The sequence below is a fragment of the Triturus cristatus genome, chromosome 8, assembly GCF_964204655.1.
Source record: "Triturus cristatus chromosome 8, aTriCri1.1, whole genome shotgun sequence".
Lineage (NCBI taxonomy): Eukaryota > Metazoa > Chordata > Amphibia > Caudata > Salamandridae > Triturus > Triturus cristatus.
Window position 1 is genome coordinate 1,450,996,528 of NC_140591.1, and position 22,719 is coordinate 1,451,019,246.

A 22,719-nucleotide genomic window follows, 5' to 3' on the forward strand; every position below is an offset into this window, starting at 1 on the left:
TGCATAAAGATAAACATCTTGCCAGGCCCAAACCTTCCTTTTTAATAAATCTAAGTCACTCTTAAGGTGGGCATTAGGCAACCAAATGATAGGGTGCAGTGTATTTAAAAGTTGGACTTGTCAGTCAGTCAGTCAGTCAGTCAAAAGGTCTTTATTTCGATTTACGTCATAAAAGACATGCTATACATATAAAACACAATCCATAATAAATTGTCCTAGTATAGTCCATAAAATCCATAAATAAATACATACTAAAAACAAAATAAAAAGTTATTAAATACAATACAAAGACTCATGACTGATGCAATCAATAGCCGCTAAAAAAAAAAATAAGAACAAATTTCATAATATAATGAACAATAATAATGAACAATATGCTAAACCACCTGCAACATTATGTATGCTACTGAATTATAGACTCAAATTCCGGGTCCGTATTGACCAAGCCCAACTAACAAATTTAGATACCCCTATGACAATATACTTAGTGGTGTCAGATTTTAGGATTCGACTGGCAACCTGTGCTGATCTTGTTCCCAGTGAACGGCATACATGCTTTAGCCATACACATCTAGGTTGAGTGTACATTGGACAACAAAAAAGGAAGTGATCAGCAGTTTCTACCTCCTCCACACAAAAGGGACATTTATCACTGCCACATAGATTCCATGAACTCGTTACCCCACGAAGAGGGAGGGAGCCAACTCTTAACTGATGATACAATTTGCGATCAGATGGCTTTGTTATGATGTCCCAATATTCATCATAAATGGGGACATCCTTGGTGACAAGGAATAATACTGTCATGGGGCCACCCAGAGCAGCTGCTAATCTCTTTTCCTTAATCCTACTCCAATAGATTTCTTTAAAAAGCTTCTTTGAGGGGAAAACAGCAATAACAGGATCAACCCATAAGGACCCCAGCCCCATATCAATCAGGGAAGCTTTTATTGCTGATAACCAAGGAATCCCTGACGAACCCCGTAGCCCTTTTACTTCCAGGAGGGCCTCGGCATACATAGAGACAGTTCCGGTGTCGTCCACAGGCGCCGCCAAAACGCAAGTGGTCTATACCGTACCATGTCCTCCACCGGGTTACAGCCTAGGTCATACAATAGGGGAATACTAGGAGTTGATTGCGGTAACCCTATTGCTGACCTAAGGAATTTGTTCTGTGCAACCTTAAGTTTGGACATATCACTAAAGCCCCACAACTCCGCCCCATACATAATGGCTGGAAGAATTTTAGAACCATAGATTTTAATCAGTGGAGCCAATGGTTTTGTTAGCGAGTTTCTATGTTCCTTCAACAGAGCTCCGCCAAGTTGGGCGTGCTTAAGGGTAAGGACATCTATCTGGGGTTTCCAACTCAAATTTTTACTAAATGTGACTCCCAAATAAGTAAAAACAGCTGTCTGGTCAAGAATAACCCCAACCATTTTAACCCTTGATTTAACTGATCTTGGACTATGAATTTGATCTTCCCTACGTTAACTTCCAGCTCATGATCGCGGCAGAAAAGCTCAAAGCGAGACAGAGCAAGCTGTAACCCCTGTCTCGTCTTAGCAATTAAGAGCGTATCATCCGCGAACATTAGTAAGGGGACTTTCTTGCCAGCAAGGGAAGGTGCATCAGTGGGGAAGTTAGTAAAGTAGTTCATAACCCCGTTAATGAACAGGGAAAACAGGGTGGGAGCCAAGACACACCCTTGTCTAACCCCTTTAGAAACCTCAAACCTATCCGTCACCTCCCCGGGTTTACCCCATCGAACTTTAGCATACGTATGTTCATGCAATTTAATAAGAAGAGCCACCAGCTCTTTGGGCATGCCCATCCCCAATAAAACATCCCACAACTTAATCCTTGGAACAAGATCAAATGCGGACCTTAGGTCCACAAATGCCGCAAAAAGCAAGCCACCCCCAAGGATAACCTCTTTCCAATACAGGAGCATAACCCTGAACGCTTGATCTAGGGTTCCAATATGCGACCGAAAACCCGCCTGGAGTGGTGTTATTATATCGAAATCGGCCATCCAGCCCTGTATACTGTGGTAAATATTTCATTACCGGTACTATTTTTTATGCGGTAAAGTCTAGTAAGAATAACTCAGTAAAAATAAGAGGCAGAATCCGTGGTATTAGAGGTTCTGAAAGGCTTTATTCCTCTACAAAGGAATTACAGTTCGAACTGTAGGCTTCAAATTCCATCACCACGAAGGTTCAGGAAGGGAAGGCAATACATTATTGACAAGTAATGATATTTATATGAAAAGTATTACATTAAGACAGATGCAAGAGGCGTAACAGCTGATAATACAGATAATGATACACATACGTAATGGAAAAAGGCGTACATATAGGCGTAACTAGAAACGTCATTAAACATGATGTCACAAGTGGGTGGATCCATAAGAGAATCCTGCAATGTCAGCAGAAATATTTGGCAGAGATGCGCGCGCAGCCGCATGACGTGTGATTGACGTGCAACTAGAGGGTGAAGGGGACTTGACATTTAGCTCTACATGTGGAGACAGAAGTCTGGGGGGTCATGTCAACCTAATCCCAAATCATATCTAATATCTTATGTTTAAAGAACTGTATTATCCAAAAGGAAAGGTCTCTAGGATGGAATCTATTCTATACTGACTGTTAGTGCGTGTACAAGCGTCTAAGTGTCTACATGAGATGCGAGGGGGCAGGAATCTTTCATGGTAACAGGGGCTATGAATTATTTGCATGAGGACAGTGAGGCCTGGCCCTTTGCTCGGTAGCTGGAAGAATGTTTACCTAAACTACTAGACAGGAATGCATCGGATGAGGAGCGGAGCAGATAATCTTGAAGGTGAAATACAGTTTTTGGCAGGCAACAGGCTGGATCAGGCACCGTTAGCCGCGCAGGGAGTAGGACAAAGTTCATGGATACAGATGCGGGCTCAGACTGGAGCTTTCAGAGGCAGAAGGCAGGAAAAGGCTTGATGGCAGAATTCAGGGCCTACTCGCCTGAATCTGTAAAATGTGGAAAGTGAACCACATAAAGTCGGTGGCCTTTCATACTTAGGAATGGAATATCTGACCCATTCATGGCGGATCTGAAAGAGGACATGTTGACGGTGGACGCACATGTATTTGCGTCTTCATAACTGGAACTGGAGGGAACATACATGTACTTGTAGCATGTACATGGAGCCGTTGGGGTCTACGATAGGGGACATAACCGATCATAAAATTCATATTTCCTCATTCCCTCCTTGTCCCCTACGGACCCTCAGGAGATATCGATCTTCATCAATCCATCGATCTGTTCATATAGCATCATTTGTTCTTCTTTCTTCTTCCGGGATCTTGAACGAAAACTTGGATGCGGGATACACGATGTGGCACACAGACCACAAATCGCTGGCCCACATTGTAGACATAAGCAGCAACTGAATAGTATGAGAAAGCCAATACCTAGGAAGGATAGGATCCTCCATCCCCAGGCTGACAACACGCTCCAGAACCAACCGGACCAAGTCCAGGTGCCTGGACTCTGGTGTATCTGGCTCATAATCTTATGAAGGCGAGTTATGGCTTTATATACTGACGGCGAATTTTCTGGTATGAAAACACAGCAACTTGACCCGATGACCCTACAAGCTCCGCCCCTATCGGCCAGGATGACGTCAAGGACAAGACGATTTTGAAGCACAACAATCCGCATAGCAGACTGCTCTTCTGTTAAATTGCCTAAGGCGGAAGTAGTCTCGTTCACTACTGCTTCAAGGGTTCTAGTTAATCTACGTATCAGCTTACTATTAGTGACTGTACCTATATAGGGAAAGAAACCTTTATTGAAATCTGTGTATTGCTCCCATGCCGTTTCAGTGTAATCGACGATCGGGAGATCTCTCTGCTGTCTATTGTGTACTAAATGGGTATTTCTGTGATAGTCAGGAGGGGCTAGGAAAACAGGTGGCAGAAGGAATGCTATGTAACAGGTACCATCCCAATCTAGAGGTAGACGTATATATGCAGTCTGGCCACATATGAAGTAGGAATGACGAGAGGCTCTGAATGTAGACTTGCCTTGATCACTGAATTTTATTACAGTGGTGCATTTACTATGGCCCATGTGTATGGAACCATTCTTTCTTACACATAATTCTCCTTTAACTGGAAATACTGACATAGCGGGCAAGATTGGTGTAGCTTCGGATTCAACATTCAGAATCATGAGGTTAAGTGTAAAGTTACCTAATCCATATACTTCATTTTCTAGATCGGTTCCTGTTCTTTTGGGAAGTCCCTCCTTGTTAGGGTAGCAGACTTTAAGCAAAACTAGGTTCAGGTTTCCCCATACCCAGTTGTCTTGATAAACTGCTGAATTTGAATCTAGGGAATTAATCAAACTAAACCATGCTCCACAGGAGCCATTGTGTGTGAACGGATACGGAAAAAGAGGCAAAACTCCCTTATAGTTCTGATAGGGAGGGAGTCGGCCACATATCCAACAATTTGTAGCATTGCTAGTCTGATGGGAATGATGTAACATACTAATAAAAGTGTTGTTGCGCAGCGCAAATCTATAGGATAACTCATGCGGAGGTAATTCGCTAAAAGAATGTTCAGCAGTAACATTGTAAGCACGTTTAGAAATAGGGTAATACATATGTAGCAATACACTAGAAATGATGATCAGAAGACTTAGAAAAAACAAAATTAATAATGTCACTATGCAATGACTACGAAGCGATTTACAGTACGCATGTTTTCTAAGCTGTATCTGTCTATTTCTCTCTCTATTTCGGTCTAGAGGATACATGTCAGAGACAAATTCAACCGATTCACCTTGGAGAGGACTTAAACAATCAAATTGTCTGACTTGCTAGACCTTAGTTTCAGTTTATAGAGTTGGTTTTTTGTCTGTTCAACCAAGGGGAGCTTTGAGTCTGTCTGTGAGGGAATGCAGGGCTGAGTGTTCACATCGGACGGTAATCCATAAAATTTCTTGATATGACTCGAGTGCAACCACCCTTTACGTCCCTCAATCTTCACGGCTGTCCTTGTTGTAAGCAAGACGAGTTTGGGCGATTTCCACCTGGGCTCCAACTGGGTCTTCCGGTCGAAATTCCTCACAAGGACCAGATCCCCTGGAACCACGTCATGGGGCTTCACCTCAGTGTTATCGGGAAAAGCTGCAGCTACCTGTGAACGACAAGATTGTAGTGCAGACATCAAGGAAGCCAGGTAATCTGTCAGCATATTACAGTCAACATCAGTGATTTTGCGAGGTATAGGCGTCCCCCACATATTTGGTGGTCTACCGAAGATCACCTCATACGGGGATAGCCCTGTTCGAGAATGTGCTACCATTCTCATGTAAAAGAGCGCAACTGGTTAGGCTACTATCCAATCGACACCTTTTTCTCTACATATTTTGGACAATCTAATTTTCAGAGTTTGATTATGGCGTTCCACGAGACCTGCTGCCTCGGGATGTCGGACACAGTGGAATTTCCATTGGTAACCTAACAGAAGTGAAACGTGTTTCATTAGTTCGGATGAGAATGGCTGGCCGTTATCTGAGTATACAACACGTAGCAAACCATACCGTGGGAAGAATTCTCGAACTAGCTGTTTGGCAGTAGTCGGGGCAGTGTAATCTGAAACCGGGTAGGCTTCTGTCCAACGGGAAAGAGCACAGACAACTACGAGAACATATTTGAATCCTCGACATCGTTCCATCTGGATATAATCCATCTGGAGGACTTCAAAAGCATGATCGGGAGGTTGAAATCCACCCTGCTCTACGGGGATGCTTTTACCTGGATTAAACTGACAACATATCATACAGGTACGCACTTTCTGTTTGGCTGCTGCTCGCAAGTGCTTGTTGAACCAAATGTGTTGAATGCTGTCTAGCATAGCTTTTTCTCCTAGGTGCGCTGGACTATGTATTGTGTTAATGATGACTTGAACCATGGAGTCGGGAAGAAACCATATAGATTTTCCCTTCGTCATCCATCCTTGATCCGTTTGGATCCCTCCTAATTCAGTCCATTTCTTTATTTCTTCTGGTGTAGCATGTGTCTGTATGTCAATTACATCAAGGGCGGGATCCTTAACTGTCATGCAATGTGTTGGTGTCGGAACTATTGTCTTTGTCGTGTCAGTTGTATGAGTCTGATTCTGAACAGTCTGTTTAGCTGTTCTGTCAGCTAGGTCATTACCCTGAGAAATGATATCGGTAACTTTGGTATGGGCTTTGCATTTCATAATCGATATTGCAGTAGGTAGATGAATCGCGTCTAATAGGGCTTGAATGAGGGGTCCGTGTTGGATGTGGGCACCGTGAGAAGTTAAATAACCTCTCTCTCGCCACAGTACGCCGAAGTCATGGACGACTCCGAATGCATAACGTGAATCTGTGTATATGTTGACTTTCTTATTTTTGGCTTGAATACAGGCTTGTGTCAGAGCGATGAACTCTGCTGCTTGAGCTGACAAAGTGTTAATACAATTTGTTTCAATGACTTCAGTGTCTGTTGTGACTGCGTAAGCGGCCACTAACTCTCCTGTACTTGTTCTCCTACATGAACCATCTACATACAATGTCAGGTCTGGATCTGATAAAGGGATATCTGTCAAGTCTTGTCATGACTTCAATACAATCATGTGCTAATGGATCTGTTCCGTTTACTGGCAAAAGTGTGGCAGGATTTAATGTATTACAACGTCTGATTTCTATGTGTGGCTGAAACAATGTTAATTCATAACCGGTGAGTCTTGCTATAGTCAAGTGTTGTGTTTGTGTGCGGTTCAAGAGAACCTCTACTGCGTGTGGTACTTGTACTGTCAATTGATGTCCTAACACTATGGCATCGCTTTGTCTGATTGCTAAAGCTGTTGCTGCCACTGATTTCAGGCACGCAGGAAGAGCCTGAGCTACTGGATCTAATGTACTAGAGAAATAAGCACATGGTTTGTGTGATCCTGCTTGTTCCTGAGTGAGTACTGACAAGGCAGTACCTTCGCGTTCTGTAACAAAGAGTGTAAAAGGCTTACTGTAACATGGTGTTGCTAAAACAGGTGCTTGGCATAAAGCTTTCTTTAAGCTTTCAAAGGCATGTGTATGTTCTTGAGTCCAAGGGAGGACAGTCGATGTGGCTGCCTCCTGTGTTGTCAACTGGATGAGTGGTTTTGCTAGAAATGCATATTGAGGGATCCACTGCCTACAGTATGAAGTGAGACCTATAAAAGCCCGCACCTCCTTTTGTGTCTTGGGTGGTGACATGTTAGCAATTAACTGGATGCGGTCGGGTGTAAGCTGTCTTCCCTCCTTGGACAGCAAGTGCCCAAGGTAAACAACTTGCTGGACACAGAATTGCAGCTTAGAAGGGGACACCTTGTGCCCCTTGTCGGCCAGAAATTTCAAAACCGTCAGTGACGCTTTTTCACATTCAGGTTCGCTTCGGGCGGTGATCAGCAGATCATCGACATATTGAAGCAAGGCAGTGTTAACTGGCATGTGGATACTGTCAAGTTCTCGTTTCAGTGCTTGGCTATAGATGCTGGGGCTTTCTGTGAATCCTTGAGGAGCGCGTGTGAATTTAAAACTTCGTCCATTTAAACTGAATCCGAACAAATATTGACTTTCCGGATCTATTGGGACGCTAAAGAAAGCATTCTTGAGATCAATTACAGTGAAGAACGTTGCTTCTGAATCAATAGCTGTTAATAATGAAGAGATATCTGGGACCACAGGGTATTGTGGTACAATACATTTATTTAATTCGTGCAGATCAATAACTAATCGATATACTGGTGGTGCTTTTGGATCCGATCTTTTAAGAATCGGAATTATCGGGGAATTACATACATTGGAGTCGGTTTCTACAACCACTCCTTGTGCAATGAGCTCGTCAATGATTTGCAGCAAAGCCACAACAGCATCTGGTGGTAACTTGTATTGTCGCATTCGTGGTAGTACTACTCCTGTTTTTAGTGTGACTCGATATGGTGTAATGTTCATGCAACCAACATCAGTGGGGCCTTGTGCCCATAGATGTGTAGGTAAATTCTGCAGCCGGTGATCCATGTCTCTGGACACGTAGTGACCTTTGAAGTCACGTAAAAATAATCGTACTCCTTCCGGAGAACAACATATTATAGCTCCTAGAGCTTTCAATGTTTTTATACCTAACAAGTTTTCTGGACATGATTTAGTAAGCAATAAATCTGTAGTACGTGTCAATGGACCAACCGTAAGTGGAAGGGGTTGCGTTACTTCATTAATGATAGGCTTTCCTGAGAATCCAAGGGAAATATTCTGTGAGCCTGAGAGGGGTGCCCCTGGAACTTCACTGTGTCGTATAGTTGTTCTGCTTGCCCCTGTGTCAAGTAAAAACTTTATGTCTTCCCCTAATAGTTCACTATGTACATAAGGTCCCTCTTGATCTACAGGAACCTCGATAAGGGGTAAGCCAACTTCCCTCTCTAGGCTATTTCATGTGTATCGCTGATAATCGGGATAGTCATTTTGTGCATACTGGTACATCTGTTGTGTCGTTGCTTGTGTTGCAGCAATAGGCTGCGCTTGTGGTGGAATGGGAACAGCTTCTTCGAGTACCCCTTTTCTGGTTTTGATCTGTCTTAATTTTGAAAAGAGTGGCATTTTTAGACCTTATTACTTGAACACACTTAATACCATAAACACAATAATGAACAATCATTCACACCACAATATGTAGAACGTATTAAAACATTTAACAGTTTAACGAACGATGATAACTAATAGGAAACTAGTTACTGACATAATACTAACACTAGATAATACTGAATTATATGCAAGACATACTAGATATACTGCTAAACAGTACAGATACACTGCTGAAACAGTGCAGACCGGATTTGTGTACCCAAACCCGTCTTGACCGGCACAACCTATGTGCACGTTTAAATGCCTCCCCGGCAATGGTACTCACCGGGTAGCGCGGAACGGAAGGCCTCGGAACTGAACTGAAACTGGACCGGACTGGACTCGACTCGACTGGACTCGGAACTTCGGAACCTGGTGGGCCTCTGTATACCTCGGATCTTGCTCTCTCAGCTAGGCTCTGGTCGGGATACTTCGCACTTCTCACCGCCTCGTCTGGGTGTTGATCGCAGCCTCAGTCACCCCCACTTGGCCGGAGGGAGATACAGGAAATCCTGCAGGTACGCGTTTTTGTCCGTTCAGCTGTGGCAGGAGACCGGGCCTGCAACGCACCTCCGGCGCGTGAGATGAGAAAGTGTCCCTATTCGGGCGCCAATTTATGTGGTAAATATTTCATTACCGGTACTATTTTTTATGCGGTAAAGTCTAGTAAGAATAACTCAGTAAAAATAAGAGGCAGAATCCGTGGTATTAGAGGTTCTGAAAGGCTTTATTCCTCTACAAAGGAATTACAGTTCGAACTGTAGGCTTCAAATTCCATCACCACGAAGGTTCAGGAAGGGAAGGCAATACATTATTGACAAGTAATGATATTTATATGAAAAGTATTACATTAAGACAGATGCAAGAGGCGTAACAGCTGATAATACAGATAATGATACACATACGTAATGGAAAAAGGCGTACATATAGGCGTAACTAGAAACGTCATTAAACATGATGTCACAAGTGGGTGGATCCATAAGAGAATCCTGCAATGTCAGCAGAAATATTTGGCAGAGATGCGCGCGCAGCCGCATGACGTGTGATTGACGTGCAACTAGAGGGTGAAGGGGACTTGACATTTAGCTCTACATGTGGAGACAGAAGTCTGGGGGGTCATGTCAACCTAATCCCAAATCATATCTAATATCTTATGTTTAAAGAACTGTATTATCCAAAAGGAAAGGTCTCTAGGATGGAATCTATTCTATACTGACTGTTAGTGCGTGTACAAGCGTCTAAGTGTCTACATGAGATGCGAGGGGGCAGGAATCTTTCATGGTAACAGGGGCTATGAATTATTTGCATGAGGACAGTGAGGCCTGGCCCTTTGCTCGGTAGCTGGAAGAATGTTTACCTAAACTACTAGACAGGAATGCATCGGATGAGGAGCGGAGCAGATAATCTTGAAGGTGAAATACAGTTTTTGGCAGGCAACAGGCTGGATCAGGCACCGTTAGCCGCGCAGGGAGTAGGACAAAGTTCATGGATACAGATGCGGGCTCAGACTGGAGCTTTCAGAGGCAGAAGGCAGGAAAAGGCTTGATGGCAGAATTCAGGGCCTACTCGCCTGAATCTGTAAAATGTGGAAAGTGAACCACATAAAGTCGGTGGCCTTTCATACTTAGGAATGGAATATCTGACCCATTCATGGCGGATCTGAAAGAGGACATGTTGACGGTGGACGCACATGTATTTGCGTCTTCATAACTGGAACTGGAGGGAACATACATGTACTTGTAGCATGTACATGGAGCCGTTGGGGTCTACGATAGGGGACATAACCGATCATAAAATTCATATTTCCTCAATACGACCCAAAAGTAGGCGGGCAACAATCTTTTGTACCGCATCTATAAGGCTAATTGGACGATAATTGGCCGGGGCAGAGCGATCGCCCTTCTTATAGATTGGCAATATCTCTGCCCCTAACCAAAAATCAGGAACTGAAGCTCCATTAGCAAGGGCATTGGCTAGCATGGTCAAATATGGGACCCATAGGCCTTGCTCATGTTTAAATAGGTCAGCAGGGATACAATCGGGCCCCGGTGCTTTGCCACTCGGGATGGCCTTTAAAATAGACTTCACCTCACAGGGGACAAATACCAAGGGTTCCTCACACATAAGAGACGGTGTCGCAGCTGTAGTCCTACTCTTAAGTTTGAACTGGTTTTCAAAATACGAAAACCACTGCTGTGGCTCCACTTGGGTGGTAGATACCATATCTTGTGGGTGGTTACCCCACTTAAGGAGATACCAAAATTCTGTCATATTCCGCCCATCGCACGCCTGTAGTAACCCCTTCCAGCGATCCTCGTCCCAATTCCTTTTAGCTGATAATTGGCCATGTTTATAAATAGCCCTACAGCTACGAATAACATCTGGTAATCTAGATTTAATGGCAACAAGCAAGGCTCTTTGAGCCTGTCTACAACCATTATCGTACCAGGATCGGGATCTCAACTCTTTGTTTTTGGAGTTATGGGGTAAACTCTTAATAAAGAAGGATTTAAGCTCCGAGAATAACCCAATATGAATACCGGGAAATTTTCCATTAATCTCAACCTGGGACTCAGAACAATTGAGTTTGTCTAATGTATTAATAAGCAAAATCCTAATCATGGACATAAAACCCTCATTAATAACTATTTTAGGCCAGCGTACCCTTCTTTCATCATTAGTTAGGAATACTTTTGCCTGAACAGTAGGGACATCATCCATAACAATATCAATAAAACTGTTATCAAGCATGGACAAAACTAGGGGGTTATGGTCGCTTTCTGTTCTACATACAACCACCATATCATCAATCATCGACCACAACTCCACATTAACCAGTATATAATCAATATGGGACCCAGATTTCCATTGTCAAAGGTCACTACCCCAGATCTATCAGACTTCGATCTACCATTAACAGCCCGCATACCCTTTTCGAGACACAAGCCCTTAATAAACAAAGCCGCTTGCGTCCATTTTTTAATGGGGATCAACTCCAACTGAGGTATGCCCCACATAGTCTTCAGCATCTGTAAGCTTCCCATCATCCACTCCAAGAGGCTCAAAACAGGTATTGAAGTCCCCAACAACAACCCTGTTTACTTTTTTAGTTATGGTTTCTAAGAAATCCTCTAATATAAGGGCTGTTGGAGAACATCTACCGCCTGGGAGCCCCCTTAAATAAATATTAATAATAATGATGTTAAGCCCCTTAGTGGAGCAGACCCTAATAGCCATAATGTCTGGGCTATCTATCGGAATCTCCACCACTGACACACCCTCTCGTTGGCGTACCCAGATCGAAAACCGCCCACAGTTCTTCCCCTAATACCCTTAGCTGCTGGTTTAAAAAGGTTCAAGTAGCCTGAGCAAAAAAGTGGAGCTATTGCCCAAGTTTCCTGAAAGGACCAGATATCAGTCTTATCGATAAAACTAGCCCAGTCTGGTAGATGTAATTTAGATTCCAGCCCCGCAATATTTCATGACGCTACCTTCGCAGAAGGAGTAACGGGGCTAGAAGTAGCCACCTGACTATCCACCATATTACAAGAGGCAGTACTCCCCATCACAACATTATTGAAGATAGGAGGAGAGAACTGGAGCGAGAGGGAGTCATGAGGCGGTGATACTGAACTACAACCATTTACCCCAGAGGTTTGAAACTGGCACCCATATAACGATAACCTATCCAGATCCTTTCCATCCCCATGTCAATCATTTTCCTCTAGGGTGTACAAGGGGACAAATTGGTTATAGGTAGAAATAGGGTGATTGAATAAGGTATCAAAATGGTGGGCCCGAGGGAGGTGACTCTCTACCCTAAAAGCAAGATTAGAATGTCTATAGGGTGTTTCAAACCTATTCCATGTAAGCAGAGGGGTACCTGAAGTTGATCGAGGATAAAAGAGTAAGCGTTTGGATCCCACCCCCTCCTCTAGAGACCCTTCCTTCACAGATAAACCTTACTGCTCTGGGATCTCTAAAATTTACAATAATACAATCCCCTACCTTGTCCTTACATCTACTGCTCAACCAGCTCACCCTCCTTACATGAAGTATTTCACCATTAATGTGGCCAGGGAGTAGTCTATTGTTACTAAGCCAAACAATGACTTTATTTTTCAGCTCCCTGTGATTTTCCAGTTTCTCCTCTTTGATCTCTGGTACCCCTGCCAATATCACAGTGTACGGCACTGAATCGGGGGGGGGGGAGATCGATACAGGGATGTTTCCTTTTCCTGACAACAGTTCCTACAGCCTCCTTCTCCTTATGGATAACCTCTACTGCCAGTTTGGCTTGTTCAGACTCCTTCCTACCCTCCCACCCTGGCACATCAACTCTCGTACTATTGTGGTGACTATTCTTGATTACCCCTGTAGTGACCCTACTATCATGATGTCTTGGATGCATGGGGTTTTGGGGTGGGATATTATTGGAGCTGACAGCAAGAAAACCATCCAACTCCGACGCTGGTCCTCCTTCTGCTACACAATTAGGGACTATAGTGCAACCCACAACCTTTTCTAATGCAATAGTATTCGCCATAACTATTTTTCCCAATTTCCCCAAATTTTCAAGAATTAGTTTCATTCTTTCGAATAGAGGGAGCATTAACGACTTCATCAAATGCTCTATCTGGTCAAAGAAGCTATCAGTATACTGTGCTTTCAAAGGCCAGCGCTTAGGCAGCTCAGTAGTCTGTTTCCCTAAAACTTCAGGATTGGGCAGATTATTCTCAATTACCAAATGAGGCGCTATGACTGAGGCCCCTCCAGATTTACTGGTTTTAATTATTTTGGGACACCTGCCCTTATGAGCCCCACCCCCCTCTCTTTCTTTTCCCGCATTTGGAAGGTAAAACAGTAGCTTTTATGGAGCTGTCCCCTGGTAATGAATTCGAGATCATAGGAGCTACTGAAGAACAAGCGTCAGATACATCAGTAGCCTCCAAATCTCGGCTAATAACCTGCCTGGTATCGTCGCGGGGTGAATCGGTGACCAACTGCTCTGGGGTAACAGCATCCCTAATAGCACCCAGTGAGGAGCGATTGGAGAAGATGGAATCTAACGGCAGTCTCTTCTCGGTTAGCGCTATCTATATTTAAAAGTTGGACATGTACTTTTAAGTTTTACATATCCTGGTAGTGAAAAGCTGTCAGTTGTTTTTGACAACTACAAGGCCTATATCTCCAATAGGATAACATTGGGATTACCTTATTACGTTTTGTAAAAGTAATTTCCAAATGGGAACATATAATTGATTCAAGTTTTGTGTCTCTGGAATCGCAATTTAAGATCACAACTCCTGGTGAAGCCGGATTTTAAATTGCAATTCTGAAAATAAATTCCACTTTCAGAAAGTTGGCATTTTCTTACTTAAGCTCATTTGGTGCCTGCTGACTGTCTCATCATGTGTCTGGGGTATTTGACAGCTGGGCTTTGTGTATTCCTCCTAGACAGCCACACGCAATGGGGACTTAGTTGTGACCTGATGGCCATCCTGGGAGGAGTTGGGCACAGCCTCACTTACACCTGAATAGACTGTGTCCTGTCCACACAGAAAGGGCTACATAACCCCTTATAATGAGTTTGGAGCCAGGGCAAGAAGGTCAGAGACTCTGTGCATTCCAAAGGCATGTCTATGAAGTCTACCCTACTTCAAAGGCACAACTGGGTATAAGTACTGGACCTCAGACACCATCACCACTGTACATCTCTGGACCTGTGGATACTCTGCCAGGAAGATGGACTGCTGTGCTGTTGAAAGGACTGTCACTCTGCTGGATTACCACTCTGAAGGAGCTGCTGCCTTGCTGTGCTGACCTGCTGCCCTCTTGCCTGGAGAGGAAGACCTGGACCTAAAAGCTATCTTGAACCAAGGACCCCAGAGGGACTCAAAGGGCTACTCAGCTGGCCTCCTGATCTGAACCTCATGGATATAACAGGCTCCCCAATCTATAACGAGTTCCTGAACCCTCCAAGAGGCACCTCTCAAGTCCCTGGGCCCTTGGTGTGGTTCTCACGCTCTTAAAGTCATGCTTTTGGGCTCTTTGCAAATGAGCCCTTTCTCTCTGGAACGACACCGCTCGCACAAAGATATGCAGGTGGATCCCGACAGACACAAGAAGAACAGTCACCCAGGCCCTCGTCAGCAGCAGACTCGACTCCGGAAACGCCCTCTACGCGGGAACCCCGACCAAGCTCATCAAAGACTGCAACGCATCCAAAACGCCTCTGCACGACTGATCCTCGACGTACCACGCCACAGCCACATCACCCCCCACCTGAGAAACCTGCACTGGCTCCCCATCAACAAGAGGATATCCTTCTAGCTCTTCATCCACGCACACAAGGCATTCCACAAGACCGGCCCAGCCTACCTCAACGGATGACTTTCCTTCTACATCCCCAAACTCTAGCTCCGCTCCACTGACCTTGCACTCGCCACCGTCCCTCGCATCCAAAGAACAACCACCGGCGGGAAATCCTTCTCCCACCTTGCCGCCAAGACCTGGAACACCCTCCCACTGAGCCTACGACAGACCCAAGACCTGCTGACCTTCAGGATACTACTCAAGACCTGGCTGTTTGACCAGTAGCGCCCCCCCTCTCAGCGCCTAGGGACATTTGCGTGTATGTAGTGCGCTCTACAAATGATTGATTGATTGATTGATTGCAAGTACATCTCTTCACCCAGCAAACAATGTCCGCCGGCGTGGATCACCACCGCAACGCCCGGCCTGCTCTTCGCACCCTGCGACTATAGCCAGTGACTCTTTCCTTGCTTCCTGCGAACTTCTGCCCTGCGAATGGGGCTCTTGGCACAAAACTTGAGAAGTACAACTTCAGCAGGACTAATCTGGGACTGTATATGACCCGCGCTCAATCGCGTTTATGAACTTTTGGATTTGACCCCGTCCTGCGTTTAGAGATATCCCCGGTTGTCGCTTTATGCTTTTAAGCACTATTTTAGTTTATTCTTTAAAAATTCTATAACTCTGGTTCTACCGACTGGATTTTTGTCGTTTTGGTCTTGTTTTATTTATTAAATTAAGCTCTATTTTCCTAACCTGGTGTGGAATCGTTTTGTGTGGTGTTTTCACAGTTTTACTGTTTGAAGTGTTGCACAAATACTTTACTCATTGCCTCTAATGTTAAGGCTGACTGCTCTGTGCCAAGCTACCTGAGAGTGAGCACAGGTTAATTTAGGGTTTGCTTGTGCCTTACACTGACTAGGATTGTGGTTACTGCTTGACCTGGGCTCATACCCCAGTCATCCAGGAACCCAATTTTCAACAGTCAGCGTGCCATAGAAGTTGGCCCTTGAAAGATGTTAATGCCCCTTTAGTGCCAGTCATACTTCAGAGCAGATCTCCAATTCCTGCAGTGTTAACCAGTGCTATAATACCTATTATATGAGGATAGAGGAATTATAGAAAATTCCTTACCCAACATTTTTTTCCCCTCAGATTCTAGTGCTAGAGATTCCTCATGCCCAGCCCACTCTATTTAATTAGCTGTGATAGCAATAAGACATTTATTTTTGCAGTTTTAAATTGTTTTTCCCCTGAATTTGCTGGTGATTGCGTAACTTTCACCCACATATTTATGGAGTATGTGTTATCAGCAAATCCTCCCGAATAGTTGGATGAGTCATTTGTTATGGTCTTCTAGCTTTATACTAAGAAGTAGACATTATTCATTTTTCGTGGTAAACATATGACACACTGGAATCCTGAGAATCCGAACATCTTCTGTTAAAAATGTACATTTTTTTACTTGCCTCTCTTCCATCCCTTTCTGATCCATTCCTAAGTCTTCCTACTCGAATACTGTTCATTTCTGAAAATTGGATAGTGGAAAAATACCTGAAAAACGAATTATCCACAGAAGTATACAGGGCTGCATTCGAATGGCTGCACACATGATGTTGAATTAGCCGACTCTCATTCAGGGAATGTTTCTTCACTTTCTGTATCCTGTTTTTCTCGTGTGTTACATATCTAACGGTATCAGGGTATTGCCGAAGGGCAGCTTCCTCCATTCCTAAAGTGTGGCCCTGCCCCGCATTAAGGGTTGTATAGGATTAAGTACCAGCGTTTTAGGTTATGATGTGAAAGTGCATGTGTGCCTTCTACAAGCCCTAGCCCTGCCCCGCATGCATCTTTGGCAAACCTTCCCCCACAGTCCCACCTTACCGTAAGTATACCTTTACCCTAGCTACTTTCTTGGTGCTGAATGAAAAGTTAAACCTTAATGCCCTGCCCCGCTCATGGAAAAAGATACTGTATGAGGGAGGGATTTCCATAGTACTGTCTCTAAGGTAGAAAACCGACATCTACCAGGGCGAGGTGCATTAAGCCTTGGCATTGTTAACAATAAGGTGCAGGAAGTTCTCTGGAGACACAGTGGAATAATTGCTTGTGTGATGGTGGTAACAAGCAACAAATGGTGGGGAGTCAGAAGAACACATTACAACTGCAGCTCATTGGTCACAGAGATGAGGCAAAGTCACAGTAAACAATGTAGCAGCCACCAGAAGAAAATGTGATTCCTGGCATTTGGCTACCGCCTTCCGTGCTGTATTTAGCAGCTCTTGATACCCTCAACACTGCTGTAGGGATTGCTGTATCCATCACCATTGATGTTTTTCTTTCCGTACCCCTCTCATAGTAACGTTACATTGTCGGGTATCTTGCGGGTTGGATTTGGGAGCATCATCCTTTGCATTTCAAATAGGGTCCCTCTACTTAGACTTGTTGACTATCTCCATCTTCCACGGTCTGGTCTTAGAACAAATCTGCAGGAGCGCTCGACTTTGTGTTGACCATCTTCATATGCGCAAGCCGTCCCAGTTTGGGCCCTGACCATGTTTTCTATGGTGTATGCCCAGCGTACCAGTGTGTCAATTTTGGAGCCTTTTATTTAAATGTGCTTAATGAAATTCTGTAAAAATAAAAATTGCGGAATAAGAAAACCTCCTGCGGTCTTTTGACTTCTATTGGTAAATAAACATCTGTGCAAAACAACATTTTTATGGGAGAAGTTTTATGGAACAAAGGAAGTTGCAAAGAAAAATATTTTTGAGGAGTTGAAGTAATTCTCAGTACTGATGGGATAATTTTTAAGTGGATAAATACTTAATTAAAATATATTTTTAATTTTGGACCATGGGTATTTGTTGATCAATGATTAGTTATGTTCCTTGTTTACAACTGACGTGTGTGATAAGTTGGTTTGTTCACCTTCAGGCCTCTCTCTTTAGATGAAGCAGCAGCAAATGCAGAGTAGAGTGCCTTCTTGTGGCAGGTCACAATCATTACGGATGTGACTGATCTGAACATAAATAAAAATGTCAATGGTGCATCTTTGATTGAACCTTTTTTAAGAATCTGTGTATTTGTGGGGGTATTTGTGGAAGTACAAGGAGTAAACTGAGGCCGTAAGCTACTTATCTGGAGGTGGCCCATACCACCAGTTTAGAACAATATATATTATTGGATTTTTTTTGCCTGACCATTTTTAGCTGCATTACTTGGAGTGTTTTCCATGGAAGTGGCTGGCATTTTTCTGTTTAGCAATAGTTGCAGCTGAATACACTAAAAAGGTGGATATTTGCAAGAGACGTATGGGCACTCAGGCTGCAATTGGGGTGCAGGATTCAACATCAAACCTGCATGACGTGTATGGCAGGTTAAAATCAATGTAAACTATGTAAAACATGCTTAGAAAAAGGCAACATCAGAAAGGGCACATCATTGGCAATGTATACTTTTGAGTGTGTCCTCTCTTCATTAGGAGCTGGTGGTAAAAACACGTGTCGTGCCAGCATATTAAACCACTGGGAACGAACCTTAAGGAATAAGGGTTCAAAGCAATACAATTCTCCTCATAAAGGATGAGAAACTCATAGTCTTCAAACAGAGAACAATTGTGGACACTTAAGGCCTGATTACAAGTCTGGCAGTCCACAGACCGCCAGACTCACGGGGGAGCGGTGGTGGCCGTCTTCTGACGACCCTATTACAGCTAGGGGGGTCAGACCACCATTGCAACCGCCAGGGATCAGTGATCCCTGGTGTTGGCACAGCGGTTTTGAGCCCGCGAAATGCTTGGCAGGACCGCTGTCGTCCACAAAGCATATTGCAAGTTTCCTCTCTGCCATGGTTTATAGCAGATCCTCCTCCGTGAAAACTAAGATGGAGAGGAAACAAAGCCCCCCTGTTGCCGCTGGTCCATGGGGTGTATGCAGGGGGGCGCATGTTGTGCCCCCTGTGTGCATGCACCCCAGTACATGCCATGAAGGTACTGTCTTTGATGTTCCCGTTGAGGTGCCTATGAAATTGGCACCGTGTTGGGAACGCCAAGTAACCACTCTCCAGTGACTGAAAGTCATAATCTGGCGGGCTGTGCGCACACAGGTTTGGCATTGGGCGGTCCTGCTCCAGCACCACCAAACTCATAGTCATGCCCTAAATGTGCTACACCGATGCAAAAAGTCCAAGGCGACATACTCTGAACCTCCCACAAGGACGCATTATTTTATGGGGCATCAGCTTCCGCGTAAAAGGTAGAAAAATGCCAAACAGTCCTAATGCAGCACTCAGGAATGACTGGGCCCTAACGGTGGATGGATTTTGTCATAACATCCTGTCAGTTTGCAGGAGAACTGAGAGCAAATATTAAGGGAATCCCAGGGTCCAGACCCGCTAGGTGCTACAATGTTTCACATAAGTGCCCCCCCAGGTAAAGGAGAGAGATAGCTTTTCTCGACGCCCCTCACGCAACAGGTGGGGGTTATGTGTTTTACCTCATGCATCACCCTGTACCTTTAACTTGCCCACGCCTCCAGGCTTTGGACCACATTTTAGTAAGTATTCTGTGTGTATTATTAGAAGCTGTGGCATCCATGCATTCTGTATCGTTATAGTGCCTGTCACAAGCTTAATAGCCATGAAGGCCGACTTGCACACGAAATACAACTGTTGTATTTGTATTGTATTTTTTAAATTTTTAAGCAGACACATGCCAAAGCTTCATGGCAATACAAATAACCATAATAAAAAGAGAATGAAAAATAATATGTAAGAAGTCTATGCCATGTAGAAAAAAGTACTGCTGCTTAAATAAGTATGTTTTTTGAAAAGGGAGTATGTGGGAGAGGTTTCCCCATGGAACATATTCCATTCTATGGCAGTCACTACAGAGACAGTTCTGTCCCCAAGGGTTTTGATCCTGGTTCTTGGGATGGCAATTGTCCATCAGCCTCTTGATCTCAGGGATATGGGCTGCCTGTTTAAACCAAATGTGTGCTTTTTAGAAACTGTGGTTCTGGGAAATATAGGACATGATATATTACCACCATGGCCCTAAATAAAGCTTGCCTCCTTAACGACAGGCAAAGTTGCTGTCTCAAGACCAAGTGAATGTGCTGGAACCTGGGTGGGCGCTCTTTGTGTACCAACCTGCAGCCGCTTCAGTGCCTTGTCCGTTATCTCAAATAACGGGCATTAATGTGATCGAGGTGCAATGAGAATAACGCTTGAATTACTGGCCCAAGACAGATGAGATCTACAACAAGCATTGGCATAGCCAATTGGTCTCGCCTTTGGGACCTTATAAGTGTTTAGCCATGCAACAGTTGCATAACTAAATACTTATAAGGTCCCAAAAGCGAGACCTATTGGCTATGCAAGCGGCCGCAGTGATTGCAATCGCGATCAAACATCAAAGCGGCCGCGAAAGTGAAAGTAAGCGCAGAAAAGCGCGGCATGCGCGCCCGCGCACATCCACTGTAGCTCTAGGCTGACCTGGTAGCACTTTTTGGAGCCCTCTCAAAAAGTCTCGCCAGTCCAGCGCATGCGCTGGGTCAGGCGAGACCTAAAAAGGAGAATTCACTTAACGAGCTTTATCTGCCTGAAACAAGTTCCGTCCACTTGTGTTGTCTGATGTTCTAGTGATAGTCTTTTTTTCCACCTCTATTCTTGGGTTCTTTCTTTATCCAAGTCCAGAAAAAAGTTGTCACCAGTGATTCATTCAGTTGTAGCTGTTTGGTGTGTGCTTTTTCAACCTGATTTGACCTTATTTGCAGTTTTAAGGCGTTGCATGCTCAGTAAGATTGGGGGGGGTGGGGGGGGGGGGGGAGCTTCAGCCTTCCCAACAATCGCCCTGGAACATAATGTTAAAATACATTTTACGACAAGCAGGGCGCTGAAAGGGAGAGAAATGCGGATTGGTAGTGTTACTAAGAGTGAGAAAGCACATTATTTTGTGAAATAACCAACATTTTTTTAAGTCTTTCCAAACCGATAGATGAGAGAGGCTGTGCTTTTTTTTGTCTGTTTTTGTAAAACTTCTTGGTGAAATTCGACAGACACCTCACCATACCCAACTGAAAGCACATGCGCCCAACTATTTATCACAAAAAACATTTATTATGGGGGTGTAAACACCCCAAACACAGCCCCCCCCTCCCCATCTGAAGCTATGCCCCTGAATTTTTGTTTTTATCAGCAAGGATCCTCAGTGGAAAGGGTACGCGTAGTGTGGGACCCCTGGCTTGGTGCGTAAAAGGGCGCTAGCGACAGCTTCCTAATGGCTGAAATATATCTGTAGTTGCTTGTTGTAAAGGAGTTCTCCAGCTTGTAAATCAGCTTCCATAGTCATCTTAATATATCAGTTGAATGTCCCTTGTGCATTCCTTAAGCCTTAACATTCTTAACATTCTTTTAGAACTAATGACATCATAATGTCATTTACACATTATCACACTTGTGTTCCCATGAAGCGGGGCTCGACGGTCCCTCTGGGGCGCAGGCAAGACTGATCAGCATGAATGTAGTGGCAACGCAGGGGAAAAAAACAATTATGTAGCCCTGAGTGACCACCAGTGGCTTAGAATAACTCATGGGTTCCATCCAACACTTTTTTCTCTTTAGTTTGCAGCGGGCAGTGCTTGCACTTGTAACTGTGAACGGCGGAATGCCAGGTCTGAATTGAAAATTAAATGAAAATGTTGTTCCATCGTCTTGCACTTTTAAGCATTTAGATTTATTTACCCATGACTGGTTTTGGTGTATTTACAGAATGTCATATACTGAAGCCATTGAAGTACTGAAGAAAGCTACAGATGCATTCACATTTAAACCTGAGGTGGGTTACACTTTTGGACTCAAATGACTAATATTTGGATGGACTGTGGTAGCCTTGAACAACCTCATTCAGGGCTTTCAGTGCTCTGAAGTGAACAAAAGGGGACCCAGTAAATTGTGATGCAGCAGGTGGCTAGGTTTCAGGTCAGAGTTGGAATTCATGGTCTTGGATCATCAAAGTGCTTCTTTAATGATCACATTGAATGTTCTATGTTACTGTAAAACATTTGACATAATTCAAATACTACCTCTGCTTGTTAGTGTCCCTACAGTGTGCATGGGTACTGTGAATATAAGGGTAGTCTAGTGACCTAGCAGAATAGTACATCCTCCAGAATGTATGTTATATATGTCAAAAATACTTCAAGAATGTGGGAATTAAAAACATTGAGAAAGTGATAGAAGGTGGCATCCTACAACAAAACCTGTTAAGGTGTGATGAGCCTACCCCATAGAAAAGATGACTGCCAACATCTGATGCCCTTGATATAAAAATATCTTACACCAGACTTTAGATTTCTGAGTGCTTTAGCCAACTGTTGCAGGACACTGATTTGCACAAAATACCTCTTTTGTAATCCACTATTATTTACTGTGGACCTTGTCAATAATGTTAGTACATTGCACAGGCCTCACCTATAGTTTTGAAGCACCCACAAGGGGCACATGAGGCTATGCCACAATAACTAACATTATTGACTATGACAGTGTCGCTTGATGCTTGTGATCTATGAATGTGCCAGTGCGGTCACCTCCTTCTCTGGTCAGGTGTCCATTGCGCTAATCTTCCCCTTACTGTGCAAAGGGTGAGTGAACCCGATATGAAAACAAAGAGTTCTGCTTTGAGCTTAAATAAATCCAGCTCTCTGCTTCAGTGATATGATGGCC

The 22,719-nt window shown here is 43.9% G+C and overlaps 1 protein-coding gene across 1 annotated transcript in view; it reads left to right on the plus strand.

The window, feature by feature from the left end:
- Window positions 1-22,719, plus strand: part of NARS2 (asparaginyl-tRNA synthetase 2, mitochondrial) — a 491,158-nt gene that overhangs the window by 313,755 nt on the left and 154,684 nt on the right. Inside the window, exon 10 of the mRNA XM_085623239.1 lies at window positions 21,766-21,832. Coding sequence (XP_085479365.1) covers window positions 21,766-21,832 — 67 coding nt within the window. The remainder of the gene's footprint in view (window positions 1-21,765; window positions 21,833-22,719) is intronic.